This window comes from Anser brachyrhynchus (genome assembly GCF_964034855.1).
Source record: "Anser brachyrhynchus genome assembly, chromosome: 5".
NCBI lineage: Eukaryota > Metazoa > Chordata > Aves > Anseriformes > Anatidae > Anser > Anser brachyrhynchus.
The window spans coordinates 29001611-29028990 of NC_137699.1; the positions used below are offsets into that span (position 1 = coordinate 29001611).

At 39.8% G+C, this 27380-nt stretch overlaps 1 protein-coding gene across 4 annotated transcripts in view; it reads right to left on the minus strand.

Annotated features, from left to right (window-relative positions):
• DCAF5 (DDB1 and CUL4 associated factor 5) overlaps window positions 1-27380 on the minus strand; it is a 70160-nt gene that overhangs the window by 20785 nt on the left and 21995 nt on the right. For all 4 annotated transcript variants that reach the window (XM_080595389.1, XM_080595392.1, XM_080595391.1 and 1 more), the window contains one exon: window positions 11585-11798. In XM_080595389.1, coding sequence (XP_080451515.1) covers window positions 11585-11798 — 214 coding nt within the window. The remainder of the gene's footprint in view (window positions 1-11584; window positions 11799-27380) is intronic.

Here is a 27380-nt window from a genome sequence, read left to right on the forward strand (position 1 = left end):
CCGGAAGAAAAGAAAATGAAGGGCCAGAGCGGACCCCAATAGTCTTCCACTGCCCAAAGGAACCCAGAGCAGTCAGGGACAGGCACTACTCAGAGGCGTGCGGTGAATGCTCAGGAAGCAATGGTCACAAGTCACAGCAAGGGAAATTCCAGCTGAGCACAACGGAACAACGTGTTCAGGAGCATGACAAACGCTGCAACTCAGCCCCACAAAGACAGGGGAGCCTCCACCCCTGCAAATCCAAAATTTAACTAGGCTCCCTGATTGACCTGATTTGCCTTTGACTATGCCTGCTCTGAGAAACAGCTTTGGACAGGTGACTTCCAGAGCTCTTTTCTGATTCTGCCAGTACCAAAGAAATAAAAAGGAAAGAATTGTCTTAGCAGAGTGTTGGTTTTTTTTTCTTTCTCCAAGGACAGAGAGACTCAACTATCTACTTAAAAGCATCACAAGGTCCTTCAGTTAGTTATTAAGCCAGAAGAAGGTAACATTTGCAACAACCAAATAAATATGGCCAAGTCATTCTGGAGGCAGTAAGTACAAATGCAGCACCTACATTGCAATTTATGTCTAATCACAGAACAAAGCTCAGGATTTGAGCTGATGTTGTGAAGAAGTAACTGTGTGTCTAATCTTGAAACCAAGACAGCCATCAATAACGGCCAGAAACTGATAGATACAAATTTGATGTTTTAGACTACAGGCTGAAATTTTGATATATATTCAAGATTTATTCCAACAATTAGCTCTTGCTAGTAATCCTTAGAAACATACCATATTCTGCAAAATGCCCAACAATTTGGAATCTTCACCATTCTACTGCCACCACAGCAGCAGCTGCCATGGTTTTCCATTTCTCCACCACGTTAAGGACACCTCTGGGGTACATGTTTTCCTGCTGTTCTCACAATACAGAACTGAATTCCTATGGCCTTTTGCCTTTTTCCCATTCCTTTTGCCTTTTTGCTGTGAGATCAGGTGATAGTAGGGAGCTGGGAAGTACAACATGGCTTTTCAGCTAGAGACCAAGAGGCAGCCAGAAGCACAACTTCATGACTTCTGCTACCTGAAGAACAATGTGCCAGCTGAAGCTTCAAGAGCAGACACCCAAGCTGCTAAAGCCAGAACTGCACTGTGACATCTGGCAATCTGACATTTGACAATTCCAACTGGTAGTGTCTGCACAAGGCAATGGGAGCCCAAGGCCTCTGGAGATCACAGCTGGACTGATGGTACTGGGACATTTACACGATCATTTGTGATTTTTTTTTCATGTACTTGTTATTAGCATAACAATAAGCCAACACTTTTCCACACTGGTTGAAAGCTGCAGGATAATGACTGAGAAATTGCAGAAGTCAGTCCGTGCTACTAGAGAATTCAAAGGAATAATTGCTATCAAGTGCACCAAGCCCTTGTTAATAGGGCTAAAATTCTGAGGGAATAGAGTAGACTTTTTAAATGGAAGAAGAGAAAGGAAAGAAAAGGAGTTTGGAGTACAGTAGATGAAAGAACATCATGCTGCATATGCTTAGACTCCACTTTAATTATGTCCAAGGGTTTTTGGTCCTGAGGGGATGCGCAAAGAGTAATTCCTAGCAGAGCACCTCCTGCTAACTCCTTCAAGAACAAAAGCCTGGATAATCAAATCACAGAGCCAAGCTAGTAAGAGGCAAAACCATGTGCATTTACAAAAACAAGTAAACGCTAAGACAAGGTGCACTCTCCCTCCTTTTTACCCTCCCCTCTGAAGGGAGGCTGTAAGCAGAACATAACACAGAGAACTGGTGTAGCGCTGAGTTCTGCATCAGAGCAGACGCTGAGCAGAGAGTACAGATGCTCAGATGTCTGGGGGCAGAGACCAATATTAAAACCACCTGTTTCATTGTCTGCATTTTTGCTGCTGTATCTGACTAGGGCTTCAGAAATCAACATTCAGCGTATTCACATAAACATGCGGTTATAGAGAAAAGCAGTTGCTAATAAATAATATTTATTTTTTTAAGAAGGGAAGAATCAGCTTCTACGTCTAGCTGTTAGTAACAATGACAGGAAAAGGCTTCCAAGATGACTACCAGCTGCTGATTCAGTAGTTTGCCTTAGAAGGAAGAAAACTCTCAGGCGTGGTTAGAGTCTGCTGCTGGAGAAAGTCTGAGCTTCAAGTACGCATGAAATGATTAACATGAACTATCATCAGGAATCTGGCAGCGCTACTTTGGACTAGCAATCTTCACTCACTCCCTGCAACTCTCCTCGTTTTCTCTTTCCCCAAGGAGATTAGAACACTTGATATAAATAAATGGAGATCTAATCTGTTGCTATAGTCTTGTAACAGTAGCATTAGCATTGCATTTTGTAATATCACTCGGGAGAATTTATTTTTATACTTACCACTGCTGGTTTCAAAGTTTTCAAAATCCCACAGGCTGTATTTCCTCAGGTACTACCAAATATGGACTACTTCAATAAAACTATATCTAAATCAAATCTTATATTATTGTTTTGTTAATATCCACATTTCATGTTTCCATAAAATCCCGTTATTTAATGACCTAGAACAGAGATATTTCCAAGCTTTTGGCCCTAGACAAGGGACCAGCAGAGACAGATAATTTTTTCCCCAAAGTATGACCAGATCTTTTGAATGGCCCTACTAATGTAAGAAGAACATAGGAAAATTTGTTTTAAAAGCACAAGAGAAAACACACTATTGCCATATAATTACATATAGGGGAAGGTGACCATGATTAACAGTATGGAGATGGTAACCATTTGAAAAGCATGGAGATTGGTAACCAAAATGAAGAAGCCATGAACATGCCCACTGATGCCCAACTCAGAGTCATTCACCCTACAGACAGCAAGGCGTTGGACAGACTCAAATTCCATGCTGCTGCTTACAGCCTTACCAAATCAGCTCTGAAAGAGACTCAGCTTCTTAAATCTCAATTCCCACTCACTTGAGAATGCCTGTCCCTTCTTCAAGGGGGCCAATAAAACTTTGGGCACGAAAGATCAGATTAGACAGAATTTTCGTCGGGCTTTCAGGCAGCTGTTCTTTAGCCACTTGAAGTAGTTCAAAATCTACACACTGGGGAAGGAAGTACAGAGGCACCCAAATGTGATGGAGTTCTGTTGGTGCTTTGCATAGCCCCTTTAAGCAGTGGGAAGTATGGTCCTCCATATGTTGCCTATAATATAATTCATGGTTGGGGTGTAGGCTTTCGTTTTTCTCCTAGTGACAATGCATAAAAGTTCTGGATTGGTGGTAGTCTGCTAGGCTGAAGTCCTAACTGCTCTTGAGCATAAGATACCTTGGACATCTCTGTGGTGAGGTATGCACTGAACAAACCACAGTTTGATGTGGAATTGTAAAAACACTAACTACTTGTCCAAGAGGTTAAAATTCATAGCAATCAGCACTTTGGGGAAGGAAACCACTTACATGAAGAATATAAAAACGGAGTATTTTTTCCAAGGGAGAAAGGTCTCCTAAGGAAACCAGGTGTATGCTATTTCGATCTTTGTGGCACCAACCCGACTTTAAGAACTTTTAAGCTTAGCAGACAACTTCAAATTTGACAGAAGACCTGAGGGCTCAATAATTATGAACTGTCCAGATTTCCTTTTTTTTTTTTTTTTTTAAACAAACAGTGGCTACTTACAGGGTGTCATCTTTGAGAGAAAGGCAGTACCAAAATCACACCCCCCAATGAACAACAGGAAGCCCAGATGGGAAGTCATCCTTGAACCAAACAAAATGCCACTGAAATCACCATGATCTACCTCTCATGAAACTATTTCAAAGGGGATGAGAAAGCAAACTACAAACACATAAAACCAAAACGTTCAAAAGGTCACCTCATACATATATACACGTGTGTATATATAAAATATCTCAACCATAAATATTTTTCATGCTAAATATGTAATGTATAGTGAGAACCATATTTGACAAAAGACAACCAATTCCTTTTCTTACAGCTACATCTTAGCCACAGGAGTCTCATTTATAAGAAAGGTGTGTAATGTAGTATTGGCATCTCAAAAACCCCAGAATTTTTGTTTTAAATGACTGATATTTAATTTACAATTTGAACAGAATTTAGCGTCAAGTCTGCACTTTTCTGCAAGTAGAAAGCCCACATTTATTTTCAAGTTATCTTTCTATTGTTAAAATACCCACTAACCAGGAGGAAAGTGAGTTAAGGACGCATATGGTTGATGGTTGGACTTGATCATCTTGAAGGTCTAAAATTCTATGGAGGAGGAAGACACTCCTTCCTATTCAAGAAGCAACAAGAAACACACACACAAAGCAGCAAGATAACATAGTTTTAGAAGGGCAACTCCAGAGGAATAAGGGAAAAAAAAAGACCTCCCACAAAGCAGATATATAGCTCTTTCCTTTAGCAGTCAAGAAGCAAACCATCAGTTGGGCTAAATATTGAATCTCTTTGCAAGTCCTGATCTTTCTGCCAGTCTGTTTCTGTACGCTGATGAATCTAGGCTTTCACGATAGAATTCCTACCAAGTACAACTTGAAAATCTGCTCTAATGATCATCTGCTGGCCTCTTTGCCAGGTATGCTTCTACTTACACCCCTTGGGCCAACATCAGAGCTCACGGCACAGTAGAGGCTGGTTCAGTACCTAGAACACCAAAATCCCATAATAAATAACAATCAGTCATCCAATTCATTTCCTCTGCTTCGGCTATTTCAGCCAGGTTGTACAGGGTTCAGGTGAGTGCCAAAAGGGCCCAAGTAACATATAGAACCTCCTCCCCTCTCGATGCCATACTGCCTTGTTTGTCCCCCCTGAGTGCAACCCCAGTCAGAGTGGCTGCCTCTTCTTATTTTAGAAGCTGTCACTGTTGTCAACTAAGAAATTCCTCCCTCCAAGCTAGGTAACCAGTGGGTAGGGTGGGGTAACAAAGAAGAGTCACCTGTGCAGGCTATTGCTCTTGTAGATGTCTTTCAATAACTAGACCTAAAGTAGGAAAAGAAATAACTAGGAAAATTATTACTGAAATGTGTTTTGGAAAGTTTATGGTTCAGAAAATCATTTATCTACTAAAAAGGATACCTATATGTACTTTTATTTTCTCCTCTGTAATAAATCCAATGGCCTGAATCATATCTGTTGTGGAGTCTGACATAATGAAAGACTAACCTACAACTAGTTCGCATAGCACTGTGGCATTACGAAACCTTTGCTTTGAAAACAGCCACCTTTTTCATACAAGCAAGAAGAGCAGCTTGCAACCTGCAGCATTTGAGACTGTTTTTCAAGAGGGTTCAAACTGGCACAAACAAGAGCTTAAGAGATTTCCATCTTGGCCCAAGAACCAGGCAGGTCCCTCTGAAGTCTTTTTCCAGCAGTAACTTTGTTCCTCAGCACGAAGCATGCCTATCTCATGAACTGGAAAAAGAAAAGCCATGACACAGCAGACTGGAGAAACACAACTTGCTGCTAGTACATAAAGTTCAAAGCCAGAACTTTGTATTCCCACTCCCTAAATCCTTAATCTTACAAGCAGCCAACTCTGTGTGGGGCAGTTCTAAATGCTTACAGAAGCATCATCGGGAACAATCCATCAACGTTTTACAGCTGCCTTTTTGCTATGCACAGGGGCCATAACAGTAATTTTATTCATGAACAAAAACAACTTAGAAACTCTTACTGTGGATTTCTATGGCAGGGAAAATATGTTCCATAATGTTCCTATTATGTTCCAAAGAAAGCAACAACGTTATCTGAACATGCTAAGGGGACTCTTCCGCACATGGCTGAAACTGCATATAGCCCAAATGCTCTGTTTTGATTTCTTCAGCTGTTACTTTGTCAAAGATACACTAAACTCAAATACTGTATTAGTCAGGATTATCTAGAATTCATAGTACAGCTGTCAGTACAGCCCCCTTGGCTTGTTTAGCGGTGTACTGCTCACTCTCCCTTCCCTCTCCCCTGTCCTGCAAGTGATGCTACTAAACTGCAGGTCTCCTGCGATGCACCTACAAGGAACACGAAACCTGCAGGCTTCAAAGTCTTTTGAGTCAGGGCTCCAAAATTCAGCTTCAGTATGGGTCCCTTTGGGTTTATCCATTACTGTCCAGAGGTCTAAAAACCTCCACCAAGGGCTTACAGGAATTCAGTAGAGAAGCGAGAGAGGAAACAGGGCTGGCAGGATGCCCCAGGGAACAGGGGAAGGGGTGATCAGAACCATAAGGGTTAGAGGAAACTCCCAGCCCCTTCTGCCAAGACCCAGACTCTGAAGAGCCATTTTTAGTACAAGCCTCCCATATGTCAATTACCAAAAGCAATGGGGAATAAACACAAAGCAGTCCATAGCCAGATGCATTGCTCATGTATTATTTTATATGTATGTAATGTACGCATGTATCTGGGACTTAATCTGCCATTTAGATAAAGTAAAAACAAAATACCACCTCATCAATAATTCTTGAAGGATGCCAACTTAAGACAGAGTAAGACACTCGTTTTCCTTTATGCAAGCACAACAAAAAATTTGCAGACTGACTGCTTTTCATGTATTAAGTAGTAACGACTGCAGTAAGCTACTAGTCATTAAGAAGTCTTCTATGCATAGGAAACAAAACGTACTATTTAGAAAGAGACTTCTCTTTTTGCTTTTTATTTTTTAAACCTAGACGTTGATAAGTACTATTTCCTGAGATAAAAGGTCCTTATATTAGATGAGAAAGAAGAACACCGAAGAAAAGTTGTATTTCTTTAGAAGGGCAATGCACAACCATATAAGACCTCTGGCACCTGCACAACTCACCCTGTTCCTGGAGAAGGGTTACGTTCACGCAGTAATTCTGTGCTGTTAAAAACTGGGTTGTCCCTACCCAGGGCTATTTAGTACACAGACTTCAACATAATGAAGGCTGTAACTTTATAGGGAGTTGGAGCAGTCTGAAGTACCGTGAGTGGTGCATTCCTGAAACTCTCCTATACCAGTGTAATGTCAACAGAAAAGGCTGAGTGGTGATGTAATGTCTGAGGGCATGCCAGAGTCAAGACACTTTTTGTTTGATTCACAGGGTACAAGTTATTTCTCCCCACCCCCATCTTTTTTAAAGCAGGCAACAAGCAGCAGTTTTCACAGCTACAAGTGCTGTAGAACCCCACATTATCTACACCGTGGGGAAAAAAATAAATAAATCAATGAAATGATACCACTCATCACTGTGGCACAGGCAACAGTACTTGAGCAAGAATAGTTGTTGTTCTACTTTTAGTTTGGAAGTGTTTTTGAGTTTGGTGTGCTTTTTTTTCCCCCCCTCCACTTCTCTTTCTCCTGTCCATCACCTTAACTTACACTTAAAAACACATTTGGGTACCTGAAGCACTTTAATACCTCCTATATCCTCAGATCCAAGAAGGTATTTGCCATACTCGTACGTCAACTAAAAATCCTTAGCATCTAAACGTTTCTCAAATCCTAAGGCTGACCAGAAGAAAGGAAACTCCCCTCAGTCCTCCTGCTGCAACTTGAGATTCTCACACACTTTGTTTGTATGTAAATGAACACTAGGGTAAAATCCATGGGAGGTAGGTGCAGAAATAAACTGGCTTTAAGAATCTGGGCCTGGATGCCTGTACCAGAAGGATGGACAGATTCTGCTCCCATGTAAGTCTCTGTAGCAAACATAGTGGGAAGCTGGGGGTCATACTTGATCCATCTAGCCTTATTCTTCCTTCCTCCCACAGCTGTATGGCTCGAGTGAGCTCCTAGATAATGCCCACAGCATACAATTTTGAACTCATTTAACTGTGAACATCAGAGCTCTCCTACAAATAAAGGAAAGATTGGTGGCATGTGAATGAGGTCATTACACTCATGACATGGACGACAGTTCTGAGAGAAGCAAATGAAGGCAATTAAAAATGGGTGCAAACAAAGCGCCAGCTACACATTGCCTCTCAGGCTTTGGTAGTTGAAATAAACAAGACTGGAGCATTTCTAGGAAAAATGTTTGCATATACTGTTTGCTGATTTTCAAATCGAGCTCACAAGGACAAGGGCAGTAACACTTCTGGAGGAAAGCAGTTTGCAAGGACAGAAAAAGAAGCAAAGCTGTTCATCCTCCAAGACCTCTGTCACCCTGCTTGAGCTGCAATGTTCTCTCCACAAAATACCTACAAGAACTCAAAACCATTTAAAGTGCTTTGGACTGTGTTATTTTAAATTAAAAAGAAAAAAAAAAAGTCACTGGGATTAACAGGTGAATCTTTACAGCTTTTGTTCCTTAAAGCATTAACGGTATTTCATTCATTGGGAAGAGGTTTCAATCTACTTGTATCACGGGTGCTTCAGTCCAAGGAGGTGGTATGCAGACGGTATGCAGATCACCGCACCCCCCCTGGTTGCAGGCTCCCCTCCTGCATGACAAGCCAGGAGGGTTGAATCCTGTTGAGTCCCAACAATCTGCGGGGACTAATGGGAATGCTGAGCTAAGTTTGGCACACAGAGTCCAGCTGTCACCAAAGAGACAAACCAATCAAATTGTTCCCCAGCTAGTAGTCTGTGTTTTATTTGTGCAAAGAAATTGTATGTATTTAATTATATGTTTAATGTGATCACACGCACACACAACTTGTCAAAGTAAGAATAACACATCTGATTATTATGGGAACTTATACTTTAAGAAATCCAATACTTAACTGTGATGTCTAAGAAAACTCATAGATTGTGTGCTTGCAGCTAAGAATCTGTTCGTTTTTGCCATACTAGAATCCAAAATCTCCATATGGAACATGGGTTTATTTACCTCTCTGTAGATATTCATGTGGCAGCAAAATTCCAAAGGCAAGTACTAAGATACTAACAGCTGCAGGGGGTGGGTTTAAACCCTGATGGTCATGATTCACAGGGAAACTTCCCATGAGTAAACCATTCTCCATGTACAAACTTCATGGAAAGATTAGCAAAGGTTGCAGTTCTGCGAGGAGCTGAGCACTAAAAGGCCACCTCTCACCCACCCTCCAGTCTCTTATATCACATTCGAACGCTTGGCAGAGCCTTCTGAGTGTCAATATAAGTCATTAATCAAGAAAAAGCAAATACTTCTGCCAGGTTAGGAAGTTGAATCAGTTAAAGGTCTTGCATCTTGCTGAAAAGAAAGGCTTCCCCCTTTCAGCCATTCACTTATTTTGTCAATCCAACAGCAACCTAAGCACTCATGAGTTAATGATATGCCTTTTCTTGTTAGGGTTAAAATAGGGAATTGAAATGCAACTTTATCGGATGAAATAACTGTGCAGACAGCACATAATGCTTTTTGAACACAGGAGAGTCACATTTTTAAATTACAAGAGACTCTGTATGAAGTATTTAAACCTAACTATTCAAGACAGCTTAAAAGGAGAAGAAAAAGACTGAATTATCAGTTTAATAAAGATGAAAAGAAAAGTTGAAGACAGAAAATCTGAGGTGCAGCAAGAGAAAAATTCTGAAGAATCCTTCCTACCACAAACGACACTCATAATTTGAGTACAACTTTCTTATCCCTAGATCCCTTCAAATGACCCCTGCACAAAAAACCTTAGCTCACAAAGATTTGATCCTACAAGGAAGTACAAGCAAGGAATTCTATGAAGCTCAGTAGGGACTTCACCTAGATCTCAAATGAAAGACATTCTTTATTAAGGCAAAATACAGCAATATTAAAAGGGGGGGGGTGGGGGCAGCTGCACTAGAACCAGTTTAAATTGGAAACAGATTTTTTGTTGTTATTATCTTGTATGCATTATTTCATACTCAAAAAACTGACCAAAAAGCAGCTGCATACTAGTTGTATAGAAGGACTAACCTAAAAAAAAATTATTATTATTATTATTCAGCTTGTCTATCTTCAGTAGGTTTGAGCTCTAACCTTTGCTAGACACACCTCAAAACAGAATTGGGTTCTCGGTAAAAGATGGTTTCTAAGGACCGTCAATAGCGCTGACAACCTTTAGTCATCCGAGGTTGAGCATTATTGGACAGTTTCAGACATGCAGTTGGACCACACGTTGGCATTTCCTGCAACTTCATTATCTTTCTTTTACTCCAGTTGGAGGGTGGGTACAAACCTGTACCGAGATGTCAGATTCCACATTTCTAATATTCCCTACTAAACCTTACCCCTCCTATTAACTTCTTAGAGCACTAATAAGGGAATAGAGCTCCTTTTGGTCTGATTTCCAACTTGTTAATAGTATTATTTGCTAGTATTTATTCAAACGGAAGGTCCATCAAGCCAAAAGAATACCAAGGTTTTTAAAAAGACAGGCTTCTGAAACACAGCACCAACCTGATACAAAACAAACATTCTACCCATTCAAGTAACACTATACCCAGCAGAAAACAGCTTAAAAAGCAGAAGAGACACTAAGGCTTTTTTCTAGATCTTCAGTAACAGACGAGAAGCTAAACTACTTGTCAAAGTGTACACAGTTCTACTCTGACTTCCAAAGGAAGAGAACAGTGTCATCTTTAGGCTGACTAAGCAAATGGACCCTAAATCATCTACTTTTTTTTCTGTTGTTGTTATATATGTGTTTGCCATTCTTTACACTAAATACTTCTAAATTTTAAGATGGTTTCAGTATTGCATTTTCATTCTCCTTCTGCCAAAAACTATGTAAAACTCAGAAGCAACGTGCAACACACTGATTTCCCATGCCCATTCATCACACTGCTCAAGTTCAGTGATGCAAATGTATTTCCTACTTGTTATCTGAAAGAAGCTCAACTCTGCCTCCTGCAGCAGCAATAGAATTAGTGACCGAATTCTGACTGCGGGACTTTTATTGATGACAGCAAGGAAATTTTCAGATCTTAGTTCTGCAGTATTGTGTTTTGACAATGTATCTTTTGTCCCTAAACATCATTAGTGGTTATTAAATACAGCTGTCCAAAGACAATGATCAGCTCTAGAAATATACAGCCACGTTGTGTGTGACCTATTTTTTGTGATTACAAGTAGGGACAGAGTCCTGCCTCAGTAGAGGAACAAACTACTCCTCCCTAACCCCCTGCCATCACCACTTACAGAACACTGAACAATAAAGACCTATAATCTGATCCAGCAGTAAAGTAAGTAAAGGAGAAACAATTTGAAATAAGAATTAAGGACGTTATAAATCCACAACAAAATGTAAATGTTGGGATTGTTTCTACTATTCTCAAAAGCAGTATTGAAATGAAAGGAAGACGTTTCCTTATCACATGGGGATATAATATTGTTTAGTCGTGGTTCTAAAATCATATTAAAATGGACCTAAAAAGCTTCTGCAAGTATTTTTTTCTTGTGAATATCACCTAAATAAGTACTAGATCACATCAGTCAAGAGGCAAAATTTATCGTGTGCTTTGGTATACATTTTGCTTCATCCAGAGCCTACGTTGCAGAAGAGTTCTGAAGTAAACCTATACATGTTCTGTGTCCTGTTTTACCAACTAAATCAGGGAAAAACAAACAAACAAAAAAACAAAACCACAACCCTACAAAGGTGTTTTCAAATACCGATGGGAGCTCTGTAGACTCAGGACAGCATTACCCACTTATTACCTGATCGCGATCGCCCGCAAAACAGCAACTCTTCATGGTACACGAGTTAAAGTACCCTTGGTTGTCAAACTGGAAGACAGGCAGTCGGCAGTGGATGTCGTAGAGGACAGGGGGAAGGCGCCGACGCAGTGCCAGCAGCTGGGTTCCATTGCTGTTGAACCGGACACTCATGGCACTCTGAAGGGAGAGGTTTCCACCATAGCGCAGCAACGAACTGCGAAAAGACAGAGGAAACATGTCAGACGGGCTACACAGATGAACTGAACTGCTTAAAAACAAAATTCTAATGTTACTGAGTCATTTCAAGCTGACAAGCCCATAAACTCTATTATTGTATAGTTTCTGCTTCAAAGCATCAATCCCTGAACAAACTTCATTCAAAGCCTCGATGACAGACAATCAAAATGAAAAGACTATAAAGTCTCAGAAGAGTGAAGCTAAAGATTGTGAATAGTTTTGTTAATAACAAATACATTTCCTGCCTAGGAGCAAAGTTCCACAGAGTAACTGTAAGCCTTAAAAAGGCTATTCTTGTACTTCTGGGATGTTGGCATCTAAAACAGACCCTACCAGCACTCAGCTTTTTTTGTTCAGCTGGTGCCCTAAACCAGCCAAGCCAAACTTTGTCTCTCTACTCTGGCAATGGATGGCATTTTCTCCAAGGATAGATACTCTGACCATTATCTTACTTCCACTTCTATTTACAGCTCTACAAGGCATCAAAGAATGTTTGAACTCTAAAATCAGTTCCAGCTGTCTTAAATAAAAGGCCACCTTACTAACAAGTTATTGCAAGAAATGCTAAAATAAGACACTTAGCTAATCTCAGACTTGCTTCATGTACAAATACTGCCAAATAGGCAGGACAATTATGCTAACAGATGACACTATCACCTAAAAATCTCACATGGTTGAAATAGCTCGTTTCCTTATCCCATATAAGGTCGTATGACCAGAGCTGGAGTATCTGTATCAGTTCTTACTGACATACACAGTATAAAAATAAAGGGTCATAATTTTCCACACTCTCTTATTAGAACAGTAACAGAATACGGAATTTGTCCCATCTGTGAGCTTAATGATGATCAAAGCACACCTGAAATTCAACGTGTATTATACAAGCTTTCTTGTCTTTTCAAAGACTTAATCCTTGTATTTGAAATCATCATGTGTATGGAGAGGGAGACAAACAAGGAAGATACCTTTTTTTTTTTTCCTCCCCATAGACCACTGAAGCTTCCTTAAACAGTACTGGAACCAGACCTTTTGTAAACAGATTTTGAGCAGTCTCCATCAAATCTTGTGTAAAGAGCTGTGACTTTTATGCACCTTCTGGACCAGACAAGGCATGCCAGCACATAATTTGTAGATTCTAGAGGGAAGTTCATTCACTGGTTTTAATGCTTCAGATTTTCTGATGTATCCCTCTGCCTCAACATTTGTGAAAAATGAGTCACTCCATGTGTATGGAAAGTCACATTCCACACAGGTAGCAGCATGCATCACTACAGGAGATACTGTAAAGTTAAAAATCTATTGTTCCTAAGCCAGAGTTAAAACCAAAAACAAACCAGGAGACTAGACTCCACATAACGAATGCCCTAGAAATACACTGCTTCCACGCGCACAAACTTTGTGAGCTGAAGACTCAAAGCTGAGGTGCCTCAAAAGAACCAGAAGCCATATTTTCAAAGCCAGCCACAAAGAGCTTCAGGCTGGGCACCAAAAATTCTTAGCACATTTTACTGTGTTGTTTTTGAGCACTTAGGTACGTAGCTTCTTGATCAATCTAGATTTTCGCTTTGTGGGAACCCATTTCAAGTAAGATGTAAAAGAGCGTTATCCAAGACAGCTGTGCCAGCCTACCAGCTTCTTGCACCTCCTTCCTTTTGTCCCCTAATCAGTCACTTGTGTCCATTGCTTATCTTGGTTTTCAACAAACAAAAACCAACCTGCCCCCTCCACCCCACCACCACAAAAATATAAACTAAAATACCGCAGAAGAAATAAACCCGTATTTTTTTGGTTGAGAAAGGTTGGTTTTTCTATAAAAATACAAGTTTCCCACCACATGAGAACACTGTGACGCACACGGACCAACCAGATTTGATGGTAAGATGCAAGCCAGCGCTGCACCAAGACTAAGCCCCCTTCTCCATTACCAGTTCTCTTCCTCAGCCTGAACTGCAGCCCAGATCCCCTCCTGCCTGCAGGCGAGCATACCAGATACCCCATCCTTTCAAATCTCCAAGCAAAGTTTCCATGGTTACTATTATTATGCCCTGCCTGAAATATTTTGCGATTATATTTTATAGTAATAGTAGTATAACATTAAACTAGCTTCCGTTCTTCTTACAGATGTTTTCATTGGGCTCCTATGGCAGTCAAAGCTATCAAACGAAACACTTCTTGGAGTTGAATTCTGTATCCTGTTTCTGTAAGTTTAGTGAAACAAAGCACTAAAAGACTATTTTACTTATGAAATTAAATGAAGAAAAAGTAGAACTTCAGAAATTATGATCATGTACACAGATGTGTACAAGTGTAGAAGTCTAATATTAAGAAGCTGCATGGCTGATCCCCCCTCAAAAGCCTCACAGCTTTGCCTACTTCATATCCTCACTCCACACAATTCAGCCACACTTGTAATGGAAATACAGTTTGTGCTGTTCTTGACCATGACATTTGGCTCAAAGAAAAAATAATAAATAAAAACAGCAGCAAAAAAAGTGGGCTAAGTTTGGCTGAAGCAGGAAGAAAGGCTACAATAGACTTTTACCGTTCATATAGACTAGTGACCTATTCTATTCTAAATGCTATAAACCATTTACCTTTAACAAACTATGAAAAGAGACATTAGGTAGTTAGGTGAGGATGAGAGAAAAAACTGACACCAAAGTTCCCCAAACATCCAGTTCCTGATGGAAAGGACAAGGACAACAGGAAAGACGACAACAACAGTAGTGTGAGGAGGGGAAAATTGTGCTTAAGCATGTTCAGCGTTAAAATGACTGCCCCCACTTTTCAGATTGCATCATGATGCTGGTCTGTACCTTTAGTCATTGCTACTTTTGGATTTTTTTCAGACAGGCTTATGTGGGGCACTGCAGACAGACATGCTTGGATATGTTGCCCATGTTAAAACCGTCACTTCTGCCTGCTCCTTACTTCATGCTCCAGCAAACAAATTTCAGAATCACCACCTTGCAGTTCCTACAGCTTTACTGATGTGGCAGACTAAGACCAATACTCCCATCTCAAACACCCAAACCACGACAGCTAGGGAAAAATCTGAGGGAGATCCCGAAAGGACATGCCCGAGCAAGACGGGCAGCACCCGCTTTCTGCCACGGGCATTAGCTCCGTGCACCCAGACCCAGACTACGCCAGGAGTCTGCTTCCTCCTTCCAAACTTGGCTTGCCCAGGCAGCCGGGGAATGCTGGGGCTGCCTACCAGCTCTGGAAGTAACAGAGCCATACGCACTCCTGAGTTAAAAAAAAAAAAAAGTCATCTTGTATGATTAAGAGAAATATTTAGTCCACAGATGGAACATTACATCCAAACACACATGCTGGCGCTGGAGGGAGGCTGAGGAGGGAGTAAATGGACAGTTATGTGCAATATGGTCATTTCCGTAGTTGGATGTGCTGCATTCAGGCAGCGCTCAAGTGTTAGCTAAATACCAGCTCAGGCAAACAATAGAAGGCTTTCAATCCAAGAGCAGCACCACTAAAGTAAATAAATCCGCTTCTGCTGGCAGCTAGCGGGGTGAGGGAAGGAGTCGTCTCACTGCAGTCAGAATTTGCATCACTCAATCACTTCCTCTGCAGGAAGAGACCATACCTGAAACAAATGTCTCCCTCCTCTTCCCCACTACCTGAAGAAAAAAAGGTTGTTTCATCCTTTCTGGAAAAGTCAGCTGCCTGACTGGTAACATACGCTTAACCCTGACTACTCATGAGTTTGCTTGACAGCAGACAGTGACCATTAGAACTGAGAGAAGATCAGTGTCCTGGCAGAAGTAAAATAGAAGAGGCGCGTATGACAGCATTAAATTGAACCATTTGAATAGTTTCTCTCGATAAGCTGTAAATCTGACAGTGAACTGCAGTACAGATACTGTCCTTGGGAAATGAGAGTCATTTAAGAGGGATAAGGAAGGAAGGAAGTGAGAAAGTAGTGGTATCATAAACAGCAGTGTGTGAAACTAACATAATGAAAGAATGACCTTAAAAGGGAAAAATGAATTGACTGCTTGTAACTAATACGTACGATTGCATACAGCCGTGTTTGTCAGCAGTTCTGTAACCACTAAATTGAGGAACTTCTAACTGTGCAAAAAGAACTGGCATGAAACTTGGCAAATAGAAATCTTGGCCTGGAAAACCACAGAAAGGGTGTTTTTTTTTTTTTTTGAGAAAGTAATTCTGTGCATGTAAAAACACACAGTTTTTATTCAATCTGGAGCAAACACTTAGGAAGAGCCAAATTTACCAATGATAGAAAAGCAAGCAAGGTATCAATTAACATGCATGCTTTTTTTTTTCCCTGTTTTAAAGGAAATTAAAATTCTTACAGAAATCTCAAGCTATCTTCTTTAAAAAGCAGCACAGTCATGTAAAAAAGTGCCTGGAATTTCTCTCTAAGTATTGAGAAGTGTTAACAAATCTAAATTAAGTCCATCAATGTCTTGAGAAAAAGAATACGCACGCCATAGCCAGCATTTTATTATTTCATAGTAACATAGTAAGCTCCTCTTTCTAAATTGTCATCACTATTTAATTATCTCACTACCTGTACAAAAAATCTTCTGTAGATGAACAACATCCCTCAGAACATGAGGAAATGATGGGTATTTGTACTTTAAAGAATAACCATATAAAATGAAGACTGTGTATTGTTAGTAAAACTAAATACCTTTGCTTTCCTTTGCAGAGGAAAAAACAAGTAAAATCACCTGCATACAACAAGACTGGAAAATTAGGGAGTTCAGGCTGAAAATTCTGGATGTTCAAAGAACACGTCATTCTTCCTCACCTCTACTGTTAGGCTCAGGAACATGCAAGTTAGAAGAAAGATCAATCCCCAACATTAATAAACTTTTGTGCTTGACAAACTCTACGGTGAACAGAAGCTTGATCTTTCCCTCCAAGCCAGGAAGGCTGTATTTTTTATATATTTATATATATATAATTATTTATTTATTTATATATAAATAATATTTTATATATATATATAAAATTATTTTTTTAATGAGAGATTCTTATCTGATAATTGACTTCAGAATCTGGAGCCTTAAAATCATCTGACATCACCAGATTTAAGTACCCAGGGCAACAAGATCTTGTAACAGCAAAGGCTTGCATGGTTTAGTCCTTATGATCTAGCAGAGATGCTGAATGCTAGTGATTGCAGGCAGTTCTCCAGAAAGCACTGTTATGTTTTCCTTTACTCTACCTTTGTTCACAGGAAAAACAAAAAACAAACAAAAAAACACCCACCTATAAAATGTCATTATTTTTGACTAGAAAGACAGAGCAGAAGCCCAAAGTGTACCAAACTCTTTCCCGCACCTGTATCACTTACATCCTTTTAGGGCTTAAGGCTATTATAGCAATTAAGCATTAGGAAATGACAACAACGAAAGAACAACCCTATTTATTTGAATGTTTCACATCCTCCTTCAGCTCTACTCAACGTTTGTTTTAGTCTTATTACAGACCTGTTCCCAAACATTCTCACCAGCCCAGCCTTGCCCTCACTACAGTTCTGAGTCAGCAGGCACAAGTGCCCTGTTCTCACTCTGCTTGAATTATCTAGGTGTTACTATCAAGTAAGTAATAAATGAGATCTACTAGATAGTGAAATGGTTTTGCAAGAAGAGGGAAAAAAAAAATTAACCAGATTTTAAAAAGCAAAATAAAAGTAGAGGATGCAAAGTAAAGAGTAACTGTCCAATAACCACAAGCAAACTAGCTAAATGATTTCAGCATTTTTCTCCTTTTCTAATCTCTAAATTCTAAAGTCAGTCTATTACTCACCGTGTTCAGAAATAGCACCTTGAAGGATGGAGTATAGACTGTGGGAGAGAACACTGCTCAGCTGAAGCCAGTAAAACAAGAAGGAGTAGGTTCCATCAGATAACCAGACAGAGAAGATGCAAGTACAGCCAGACGTGGCATGGGAAGATGACCTCTCGGCCAAACCAAGGAACAATAGTTGTTTCCAAAACAAAGCACACACCAAAGTCAGTATAACACAAAGTACACAGCCGCCAGAGAAAGTTACCTCAGAAAGATAATCTGAGTGCAAAAGAAGGTAGTTCCTCATGAAGAGGAACTCCGTATTTACACCTTAGGGCCTACACAAGACCAGTCCCTGATCAATAATGCAGTCCTATGAAGTATTTTTTCCTGTGCGTTTTCCTGTACTGTGATTCTTGTATTGCCTTAACAAAGCTGAATAACATCAGCTACAGATTTTCTGTAGCAAAGCTGCTCCAAGTGCAGTCCTGCACCTGGGCTGGGACAATCCCAAGCACGAATACAGGCTGGGCAGAGAACAGCTTGAGAGCAGCCCTGACGAGAAGGACCTGGGGTGTTAGTTGACGAGAAGCTCAACATGAGCCAGCAACGTGCACTGGCAGCCCAGAAAGCCACACGTATCCTGGGCTGCACCAAAAGCAGCGTGGCCAGCAGGTTAAGGGAGGCGGTTCTCCCCCTCTGTTCCACCTGGAGCACTGCATTCAGCTCTGGGGCCTTCCTTTCTTTTGAGAGGAAGAGGGGCAAGATCTAAGGTGCTCCCTGCAGAAGCACCATCTAGTCTTGAACCAAAGCTTTTGCCTTCCAACATGTACAAGATGAATACAAAATGGCACATAAACCTACCTAAATCCAACTCTAACAACAACTCTGGTCTCATCAAGTTGTTCCACCACAGTTTCCTACGGATTTATGTTTCAACAACTACTTCCCATGTCTTACAACAGGGTTGAACCAAGGTGTGTGTACATTTAAAACAGGCACCAAGTGAGGGGGGCCTTTATACAGTACTGTCCTAGTTAACTCTTAAGTAAGTTCATGTCATATAAAGGTGGGAAAGAGTACCAGGCAGTATCCAGCAGTCTTGCACACTTACTGGAAGTATTTCTAGACTAGGTATTAGTTGGCACTCACACCTGCAAAGATTGCTCACTTCAGAATAAAATGTACTGATTTACATCTCTTGCAACTTTAGAGTAGCACCTCTGTCCTTAAAAGATAAAGAAGCACCAACCACAGAGAAAGAGTCCATATGCAGCAAAGTGCTCTGCCCAGCAGAAATATAACTTGTAGAAAGCCTTAAAGGTTGTAACCATCACTCTTTGCCCAAAGTCAGAAAGGTTTATTCGAAAGCACTCCCTCTTTTCTTCAGTGGTTCTCATCTCAAAGATGTCATTTGATTTTAGCTAAAACCTGTGGCAAACAGTTTGGAGATTTATTTATGGTTGCAATGAGGAAAACAAATCCAATACACATTCCACAAAAATACCACCCCTCACCATAACCATTTGACAGTTGCTTCAACATAACCCCAAAGATTTCCATGAAAGAATAATTCTCCATAAACTTCAGCAATAAATTCACTTTCTATAACAAAAAGAAATGTTTAAGTAATAATGGAAACAAATAGGGGAAAAAAAATCTAAGCTTATGTTCTGTGCCGTGTGGGGCAAATACACCAAATCAGAACTGGGTCAGGAGAGCCTCAAATTCTAGGTTGAGACAAAAATCATCTGAGGTGTCTCAGTACCACAAAACAGATGAGGATGCTACAAGTATGGGGGGTTGGGGTGAGTTGTATTTCCTGAGCAGTGAGAGAGGATAAATAGTTATTTGAACTATTTTAAGTGGTATGGTTGACCTATACTGGTGAGTGCCTAAGCTGCATTTAAAATTTATGTTGCAACCTAGCTAAATGAGTTACTTTAAACAGCATAAAAATAGTCAAAATTCACAACAAATAGTTCTACTAGAAGGGAAAGAAATGACCTGATGATACACACATTTTTCCTTCACTCATTAATTCAGTGCTCTGCTCAGAGCAGGACTAGCAGAGGTCTCAAAACAGAAACACACAGCACATTTTTATTGCACTGAAATAATTAAAACTGGTAGTTGGAGATTCAGTGATGCAGAGAAATTTCTTCTCCATCTGCAAGGGCTTTGATAATCCTAAACCATGTGCATTACAAGTGATTAGTAGTATCACAGGCTTCCTTCCTTTACATGCAGGGTCAAAATGCAAAACAGTCATAGAAAAACCTTAAATCTTCACATATTCCTGCCATCCCACTCCTGCAGACCTCATGTATCATCATATCGAAAACCTGTAGGGATGAAATAATTACAACCAAAGATGCTACTTTGAAAGAAAATTTCCAGTCCACCAATTCTAGCTTCTGAACAGTCCCAGCCTCACTAAATTTGTTGTCAAAAGCAAACCCTGTGGCTACCCACTGGACTAATGACCTGTGCAACACAGCCACGAAGAGTGCTGGATCCCACACTTGTAATTCCAGGAGCTCGGTATGTTTCAGTCAACATATCAGACACCCTGGTAACACAGAGATAAAACTAGGTGACAGCTACTTGTTAGAGAGAAATCAGGAAGGTAACCTGGAAAGGATAACATGCAGCATGTATATGAATATTCCTCAGAGAATAACTGCTACATTTGCTCTCCTGGCATCATCTTTAAGGATCAAATAACAGGGCCAGGTATGAGCCTGGAAACTAAAACTGATAACTGTTGGAGACCTGTATTTATGGACTCAGTTATGATGCTAGCTTTAGGACCTTTAAAATCTTCTCTACCACCATACAGGTTCTCAGCCCTCTCTGTTCCACAGGCTATAAATATCACCTGTGGCACAGGCAGAGCTGAAAATACTCATCTCCCTTTCCTCCCTCCTCCTTGTTCTCTCATCCACCAGCATCAGAATAAACCATGCCTCTACTCAGAGGTACTACCTTGCCCTCTCCTGCAAAGATGGTCTGCCTGACGTGCATTTAACTCACTCTGCCTATAGTTCTGACAGCTGCCGCTTCTATTTCACACCTGACAAAGGATTTGTGAACTTCAAAGACCATCAAGTTTTTTCAGTTACATGTCAGTATGTCAGTCCAACATCAATCACCTGCAGGACTTCTACATCCTTAGATTTTGATGGATAGAGAGATATTCCATACTCCTCCATACAAAGAAGTTGTTTGTGTTTTAACTTAAAGCTATTAGCACAGAGATAACATCTGAATATAATCAGAAATTATATAACCATAAAGAATAGACTCGTTCCCATCATCTCTACTATTCACTGGGCCCTTCCTTAAAAAGACGGCGGGGGGGGGGGGCAAAAAAAAGGAGATGGGCATGGACTGGAAAAAAGGGAAGAAGGAAGAACACAAGAGTACTTAAAAATATCTGGAGTTACACAGTCGTTGGTTGAAATACATAAGTACACTGACTTGCTGAGTTGCCCCCAGCAATTCTGTAACAATACAGATCCCCAATACATTTTTGCTGCGAACAGTTTATGATGCACAGAACTGCCTTTTTTTGCCTACCTGGAACAGGCACAGCTTCTAGGCTCCATCTAGCGTTGCAAGTGCCTTACAACAGCCTCCTCACTAATCAAGAACATATTTAAGCTTCTCAACACGCTATTTTTAAAGAAGAAACAATACAGCTGGCTGTGGTTTAACATCCATCTGAACAAAAGACAATATTAATACACTATAAAAAAAGGAAAAATATTTCCAGAATCACCAGTCAACTCGTAATCATACTGGATTTCTACTAGTTCTGTCTGAATGGTGCCTCATATGCTATCGTTGGTGAGCCAGCCCATTGCATTTAGATCTTATTAGTAGGCTTGTGAAGGGGGGTGGCAGGAATCTCAATTGCTGCACTGAGAAAATCTGAGACAGAAGAAGAGATACCAAGGTGTGAATGAACTCTGAAATTAAGCAAAATGCATCTGTCTCTGTATCCTGACTCAGGCAGCAAGATTAATCAGATTATGATTATTTAAAGTGAGCTGAACTTCTCACAATTCAGAGCTGTGCAACTGTCCCTAAATTTTCTTGTGCACACCAAGAAAAGCTCTCTTTTTAGCCACCTTCTTCACTGTAGTTGTTGAATGTGAAGCACTCCCAGCTTCCCATCAGAAAATTAACCACTTTCTTAGTATATGAATAAACTCTACCCTTAATCAGGACATTTTTTTCCCCTAGCCCTAAGAATACTTTATTTATAATTTGTAGGAGGTGTTTAGAGCTGCCTGAAAAAAGCAGATAAAACTAACTCTCCTGGCTGGAGGCATATAACAGCTGGCAAGAAGCCATACCCCTGTAAATCAAGTAGAAAAGAACTGTGTATTTTGGAGAAAAATCCTCAGATTTTTGAGGATAGATAAGTAGATACAGCTCATTTGTTTCTAACAAATGGTGAAATCTGTATCCAAATTCACTAATCTCCTCGGTTATCATTGCTCCATTCAATATTTTGAATCACCACAGAACACTATTAACTTGACGATTCTGACATACCGACACCTTCCCTAATAAGGGTACAAAAAGAAATTGAAAATAAGACCCTTAGAGACAGTACTTATATCATAGTGATCCGTTCAGCACTAGGTTGTGACTACCCTTGCATTGATGTTCAGTTAGAAGGGTGACGGAGGAATACTAATGAGAAGATGGGAAGAGAGTTTTTAGCATTTGGATTTTTGAGGTGACATTCCTTGGAGCAACGCTGCTAAGTAGCTATATTGCAATCCTATCCACGTGGCATCAAGGGGCTATTTGTGGATGTTAATTTACTTTTGGATACAGTAAGTGGAGAAGAGAAACTCTGGTCTCTACCCACTTCCAGGTGCATGATCCTACTGTTGCGAAACTGTTGCAGAAAGTCATTAAAATGTGATTATACAGTCACTAGTTACACAAATGGAGTGATCAGTATGGATGCCTAGATTTGTAAGCTACAAGAATTTTGAGCTCCAAGGTCTTTAAAAGCACTTTTACTCCTCTAGATTGAATAGAAAACCTTTTAAAACATTTTTTATTCTCTCTGCCTTTAAGACACTAAATCTGAATTTTCAGAAGCACCAATTAGACACAGTTTGAGCTGATTAAATGTTTTGACCAAATTGAGCTTCCAGAAATGGTGACCTTTGGAGACAATTAAATTCAATGCCCCTGAAAATTTAGAGCTATTAGTTTAAAACTGCAGTCAGTTAGCCATATTTTATCAGCTATCATACAAGTTACAAAGCTAATAGCAAATCATTATTTTTCTGACAATGCATCATATCTAACTGATCAATATTAAACTGTACCTCACTTGAAGAGCCTTTGCAGATTAAAACCAGAAATTTTACATTAAGCCTGATTACCTTCCTGAAGGCCAGCTGAATCCTGTGGGATCAACAAACCTCTCTTGGTTTGAAGAATATGTGAAGAGTATTCCTGTGCCACTGCTGTTGGCTGTAATACATGGTAAGTGAAGGTGTTGCTAGCTACAGGCTACTGTTGCTACTACTCTTGGCCCCAAACAGCTGGTGTTCAGACTTCCAGGCTTTTGATTTGCTTTCTGGATTTTGCAGGGGAGCGACAGCAGGATTCCCCAGAACAGTCTCCAGTTATGAGGAAAACCAAGTAGTGCCTGCATCAATTTAACCCTGCTTCCATCTGATACTTGACAGATGGAACAGTAGTTTTGGGAAATGCGAGCTATATCACCAGTTTAAATGAAGTACTTCACTAGCAGCAAATTAACTACTTATACCCATTTCACCTTACTTGTAGCAGAGTGGTGCAGACCTACGTAAGCCACTGGAAGTTACTATGTTGGCAATCCACAGCATTTTCTTCCTCCCCTTCTTTTTAGCCACTTAGCCTCTGACCATAACCCCACTACTACACACCAGGACAAAACATCCAAAGCTTACCTGAGCTAGGCCATTTCTGCTAGCAGCCCAGGCGGAACGATAGGACTGAAACGTTCCCACAAAGGTCACAATATTGTGAAGGATTACTCTGGTACTGAAAAAACATGGAGTTTCCCTTAACAGCCTGGGGCATAAAATAGATTCCCTCACAAATGAGCTTCATGCACAGAATAGAAATAAAAAGATAGTCATGGGAAGGGATAGATATACCTAGCAATTTTACACTATCATTATACTCAACAATCCCAGCGAGTTAATACTTCTACGCTGTAACCCAGCAAAGCCTCTATTCCCTTTATCCTTCTCACACCTCACAGTGATACATTTTCTTGGATCCCGATAACAGCATCAAAGAAAGAAACCCGCAGAGAAGCAAGAATTTCCACCATTAGCAGAGTCTTGACAATGAGGAAAGCAGCTGATGGGGTTACCTTTCTTGCTGTGCTGCTGTTCTGGCATGCAATTATAGAGGCAGCTTCCTGTTTATCCCAAGATTACAGAGAACCTCAAGGCTCTTTAACCCCTTCTCCCTATAAAATTTCTTAACAGCCAAAAGGGTTTTGGAACACATCTTACCTGAAACTATCCTTTGTATCTTTTTAGTATTAATACAAATAGGGAAAATAGACAGAAATTCACTCACGTACCAACTTCAGTTCTATGTAAAGTCTATCTAATACTGTACTTACAGCACTATGTGGATTATTTCACTCTTAAGAGATTTTTTTTAATACAAATACATTTCAATTCAATGTATTTTCTCTGGAAGACACTATAACAAACTAAAACCCACTGACAAAAACCTGAAGTTTGTTTTCCATTTTTAATAGCATTTGGAACAAGGATTATATCTTAACTGATCTACACATTAACAGAATTGTTTCCTTATGAGACAAAGTGAATTGGCGTCAAATATGTTGAAAATAAAGTTGTATATTTCCAGATTATTAAACTAGATCTCTAGAGACAAGTGGAAGCTTTGAAAAATGCTTTGGAACTCTTAAGAAAAAAAAACACGCTAAAAATCTGGTTTAATTTGGTTAAATCTGACTGACTCTGGCTTTGGCAGCCCACCAGCACAACACAGACATCTCACTCTGAAGATTCCTCTTTCCTGAGAGCTTCTTGGTAACAAACTGAAGTAGCACCAGAGTGCTTTAGGCCATTTTCTTTCCACCACCAAGAATACCCTCTTTACCATGTTTTGGGCATATCTCTGGTCACGCCAAGGAAGAAAGTTGATTGCTGTCCTGGAAAGTGACAGCTGAAAGCGGACTGTTTTCACCTGCATTCATTTAATCTTACAGCTTCCTCAGTCCAAGTCGGAGGTTCTAAATATCATCTACTCTAAGAGGGGCAGGGCTGTCCCTTACTATTCTCTTTCCTGTTTCTGAGCCCTCTAGGAGGAACAGGCTTCAGGCAGAAAACATGTACCTGTTATACACCATGCAGCACACCTACTTTGTAGGTGCAAATGCTATAAGACTTCAGTGCTTAAGGATTAGCTGCATGTTATACACAGTGTACATCCACCAGTACAGTAAGGATGTTGTAAGCCTTCCCTTAAACATGGAAAAAGTGGCGTGACCTACCCACCCAGGAACTTCAGCACTATTATTGCAAGGTATGATGTTTCACCACCGCTATTTAGCTTTTTAATTGGAAAGATTTACTTTGATCAGATTAGGACCAGAAGAGGGTAGCTGTTGTCCATCAGATAAGTGTACAAGCTTCCACCCATTTAATTCATTCAAGGCCTTCAGTCAAGTTATAACATAAGGCACCCTTTCCCTTCCCCTTTCATCATTTAAAGAAAAGACTTTAGAATTCAGATTTATCAAAGTTTATCAAGTCGTTCACACACTGGTTCTAAACCTGAAGAAATACATAATACTTGCTAGGAAGCATTACCAATGAATTTATGCTATAGCTATTTTGTATTCGGCATTAGAAAGAACAATGCCACAATACGAGTAAAATCCGTGTCCTTAAATGTGTGAGCACAGACTGCTATCCCATACACACACAATTGCCCCCAACAAGCATTTTGCCTTGGAGTTAAAAGTGAGGAAGAAGGCATGATAGCATCTAGACAGGAGATCTTCAGGGTTTCTATGACCTGACAGCTGCTACTACACCCAAACAATAACTTATCAACCCTTTTTAATATTTAAGCTGAGAAACTTTTGGATAATCAAAGTCTTAACGAGAATAGCAAAAGTATCAGAAAGCAGCTATTCCGATTTGTGGGAGAAGAATTCCCTTCTCTAGTGATCTGCTCCTGCATTTATCAGAGGCAATGCTTGCATCCTTTGTAATAGGTACTTCCTCTATCTATTCCCTTTAACCTTTCCAGTTACATGTATCATTCCATTTTACTTTGCTGCCCAAACCAAAGACTTAATCTAAATTTTGCATCTGTGTATAATTTCTATTAAGTATAAGCTACAGCACTATTCCAACATAATTCTGTCTGTTTGTACTCTGAGAAAAAATGTGTGAAGAAAAGTGTTTTGGCATAACTCCCCTTCAAAATGAGAGCAACCTTAACCTGTGGAAGTTCTTAAATCACAAAATTGAGGTACAAACAAACAAACAAAAAAAACCACAAAGAATCCTGCAGAAACAGTACAAAGCTAGATACCTTGGAAAGAAGACACCAACTTTATCCATATTAGTTTATAAGGAAAAAAAAATGGCATGAGCTTTATGGAAACGAACAGGATTTTTTTTTTTTTTGTAAAGAAAGAAATAAACCTAACAACTTGAATTTCTCTCCCTCTCTCCAGGGAGTGATGAACAGTTTGCTGTCAGAAAGCTACTTACTAAGACCTACACAAAGGGTTTGACAGGGATTAGAGGAAAATGCCTAGGCTGTCTTCTAACTCCCTTCCAGTTTATTTTAATCAAACCTAAATGCAATAGCAGAACGTACAACAGCTGCCAACTTTTTTTTTTTGCTCTGGCAAAATTTACAAATATGAGAGAGTTCTAGAGCCACGAGCATCAGCAAGCAAATACTGATTCAAGTTTAAAAGCAAAAGTCAAAAATTCAAACCAAAAATGTTTACAATTTAAGAATAATAAGCCCCTTTGAAATCATGATTTGGTTGCTATTATAGGGGATATTTAAACATTTTGGAATTTTTTTTCAGCCAGTTATAATTAACTCCAAATGATATTGTTTTTTCTGTCTGTACAATACAAAACCAAGAAGTATTTTCGGTGATATGTATCTTCTAGATATTCCAAGAAATTTGTTGATAAAGGGAGTGTATGTTATGGAAGATTTTAAATAAATGAGGCTACTGTATCATAAAACAACTACCATCTCTTTCCTCCTCTTTTCACTTTTTTTTTTTTTTTGTAATTATTCTATGTTTCCATTTATAACTGGAAATGTGGAAACAAAAGCTGGAGAAAAAAGGGATAAACATTTTTTTGAAGTGTTCAACTTTCTTCTTATAGTTATGAGGAAAAAAGGAAATTATTTTCAAAATCTGAAAGACAAAAAAAAAGAAAAAAGAAAAACCTCCAACAGAAGCTTAACCTCTCGTTCATTTAAAATTCTGGTATCTGGCATTGCATAAGCCCATTTTAGAACCCAGTCCAGTTAGTAGCACTTCATACTGCAAACTTCTCTCTGAAGTTGTCAATTTGTTTAAAAACCTATGCAATCATGGGGGCACACTATTTAGCCTTCTAGGAAGTCATAAAATGCTGGGTAAAAAGCAGACTTGACCAGCCACTGAAAACGAAGCTGGGTAGAAAAAAAACAAATTGTAAAACAGATAGTGTCC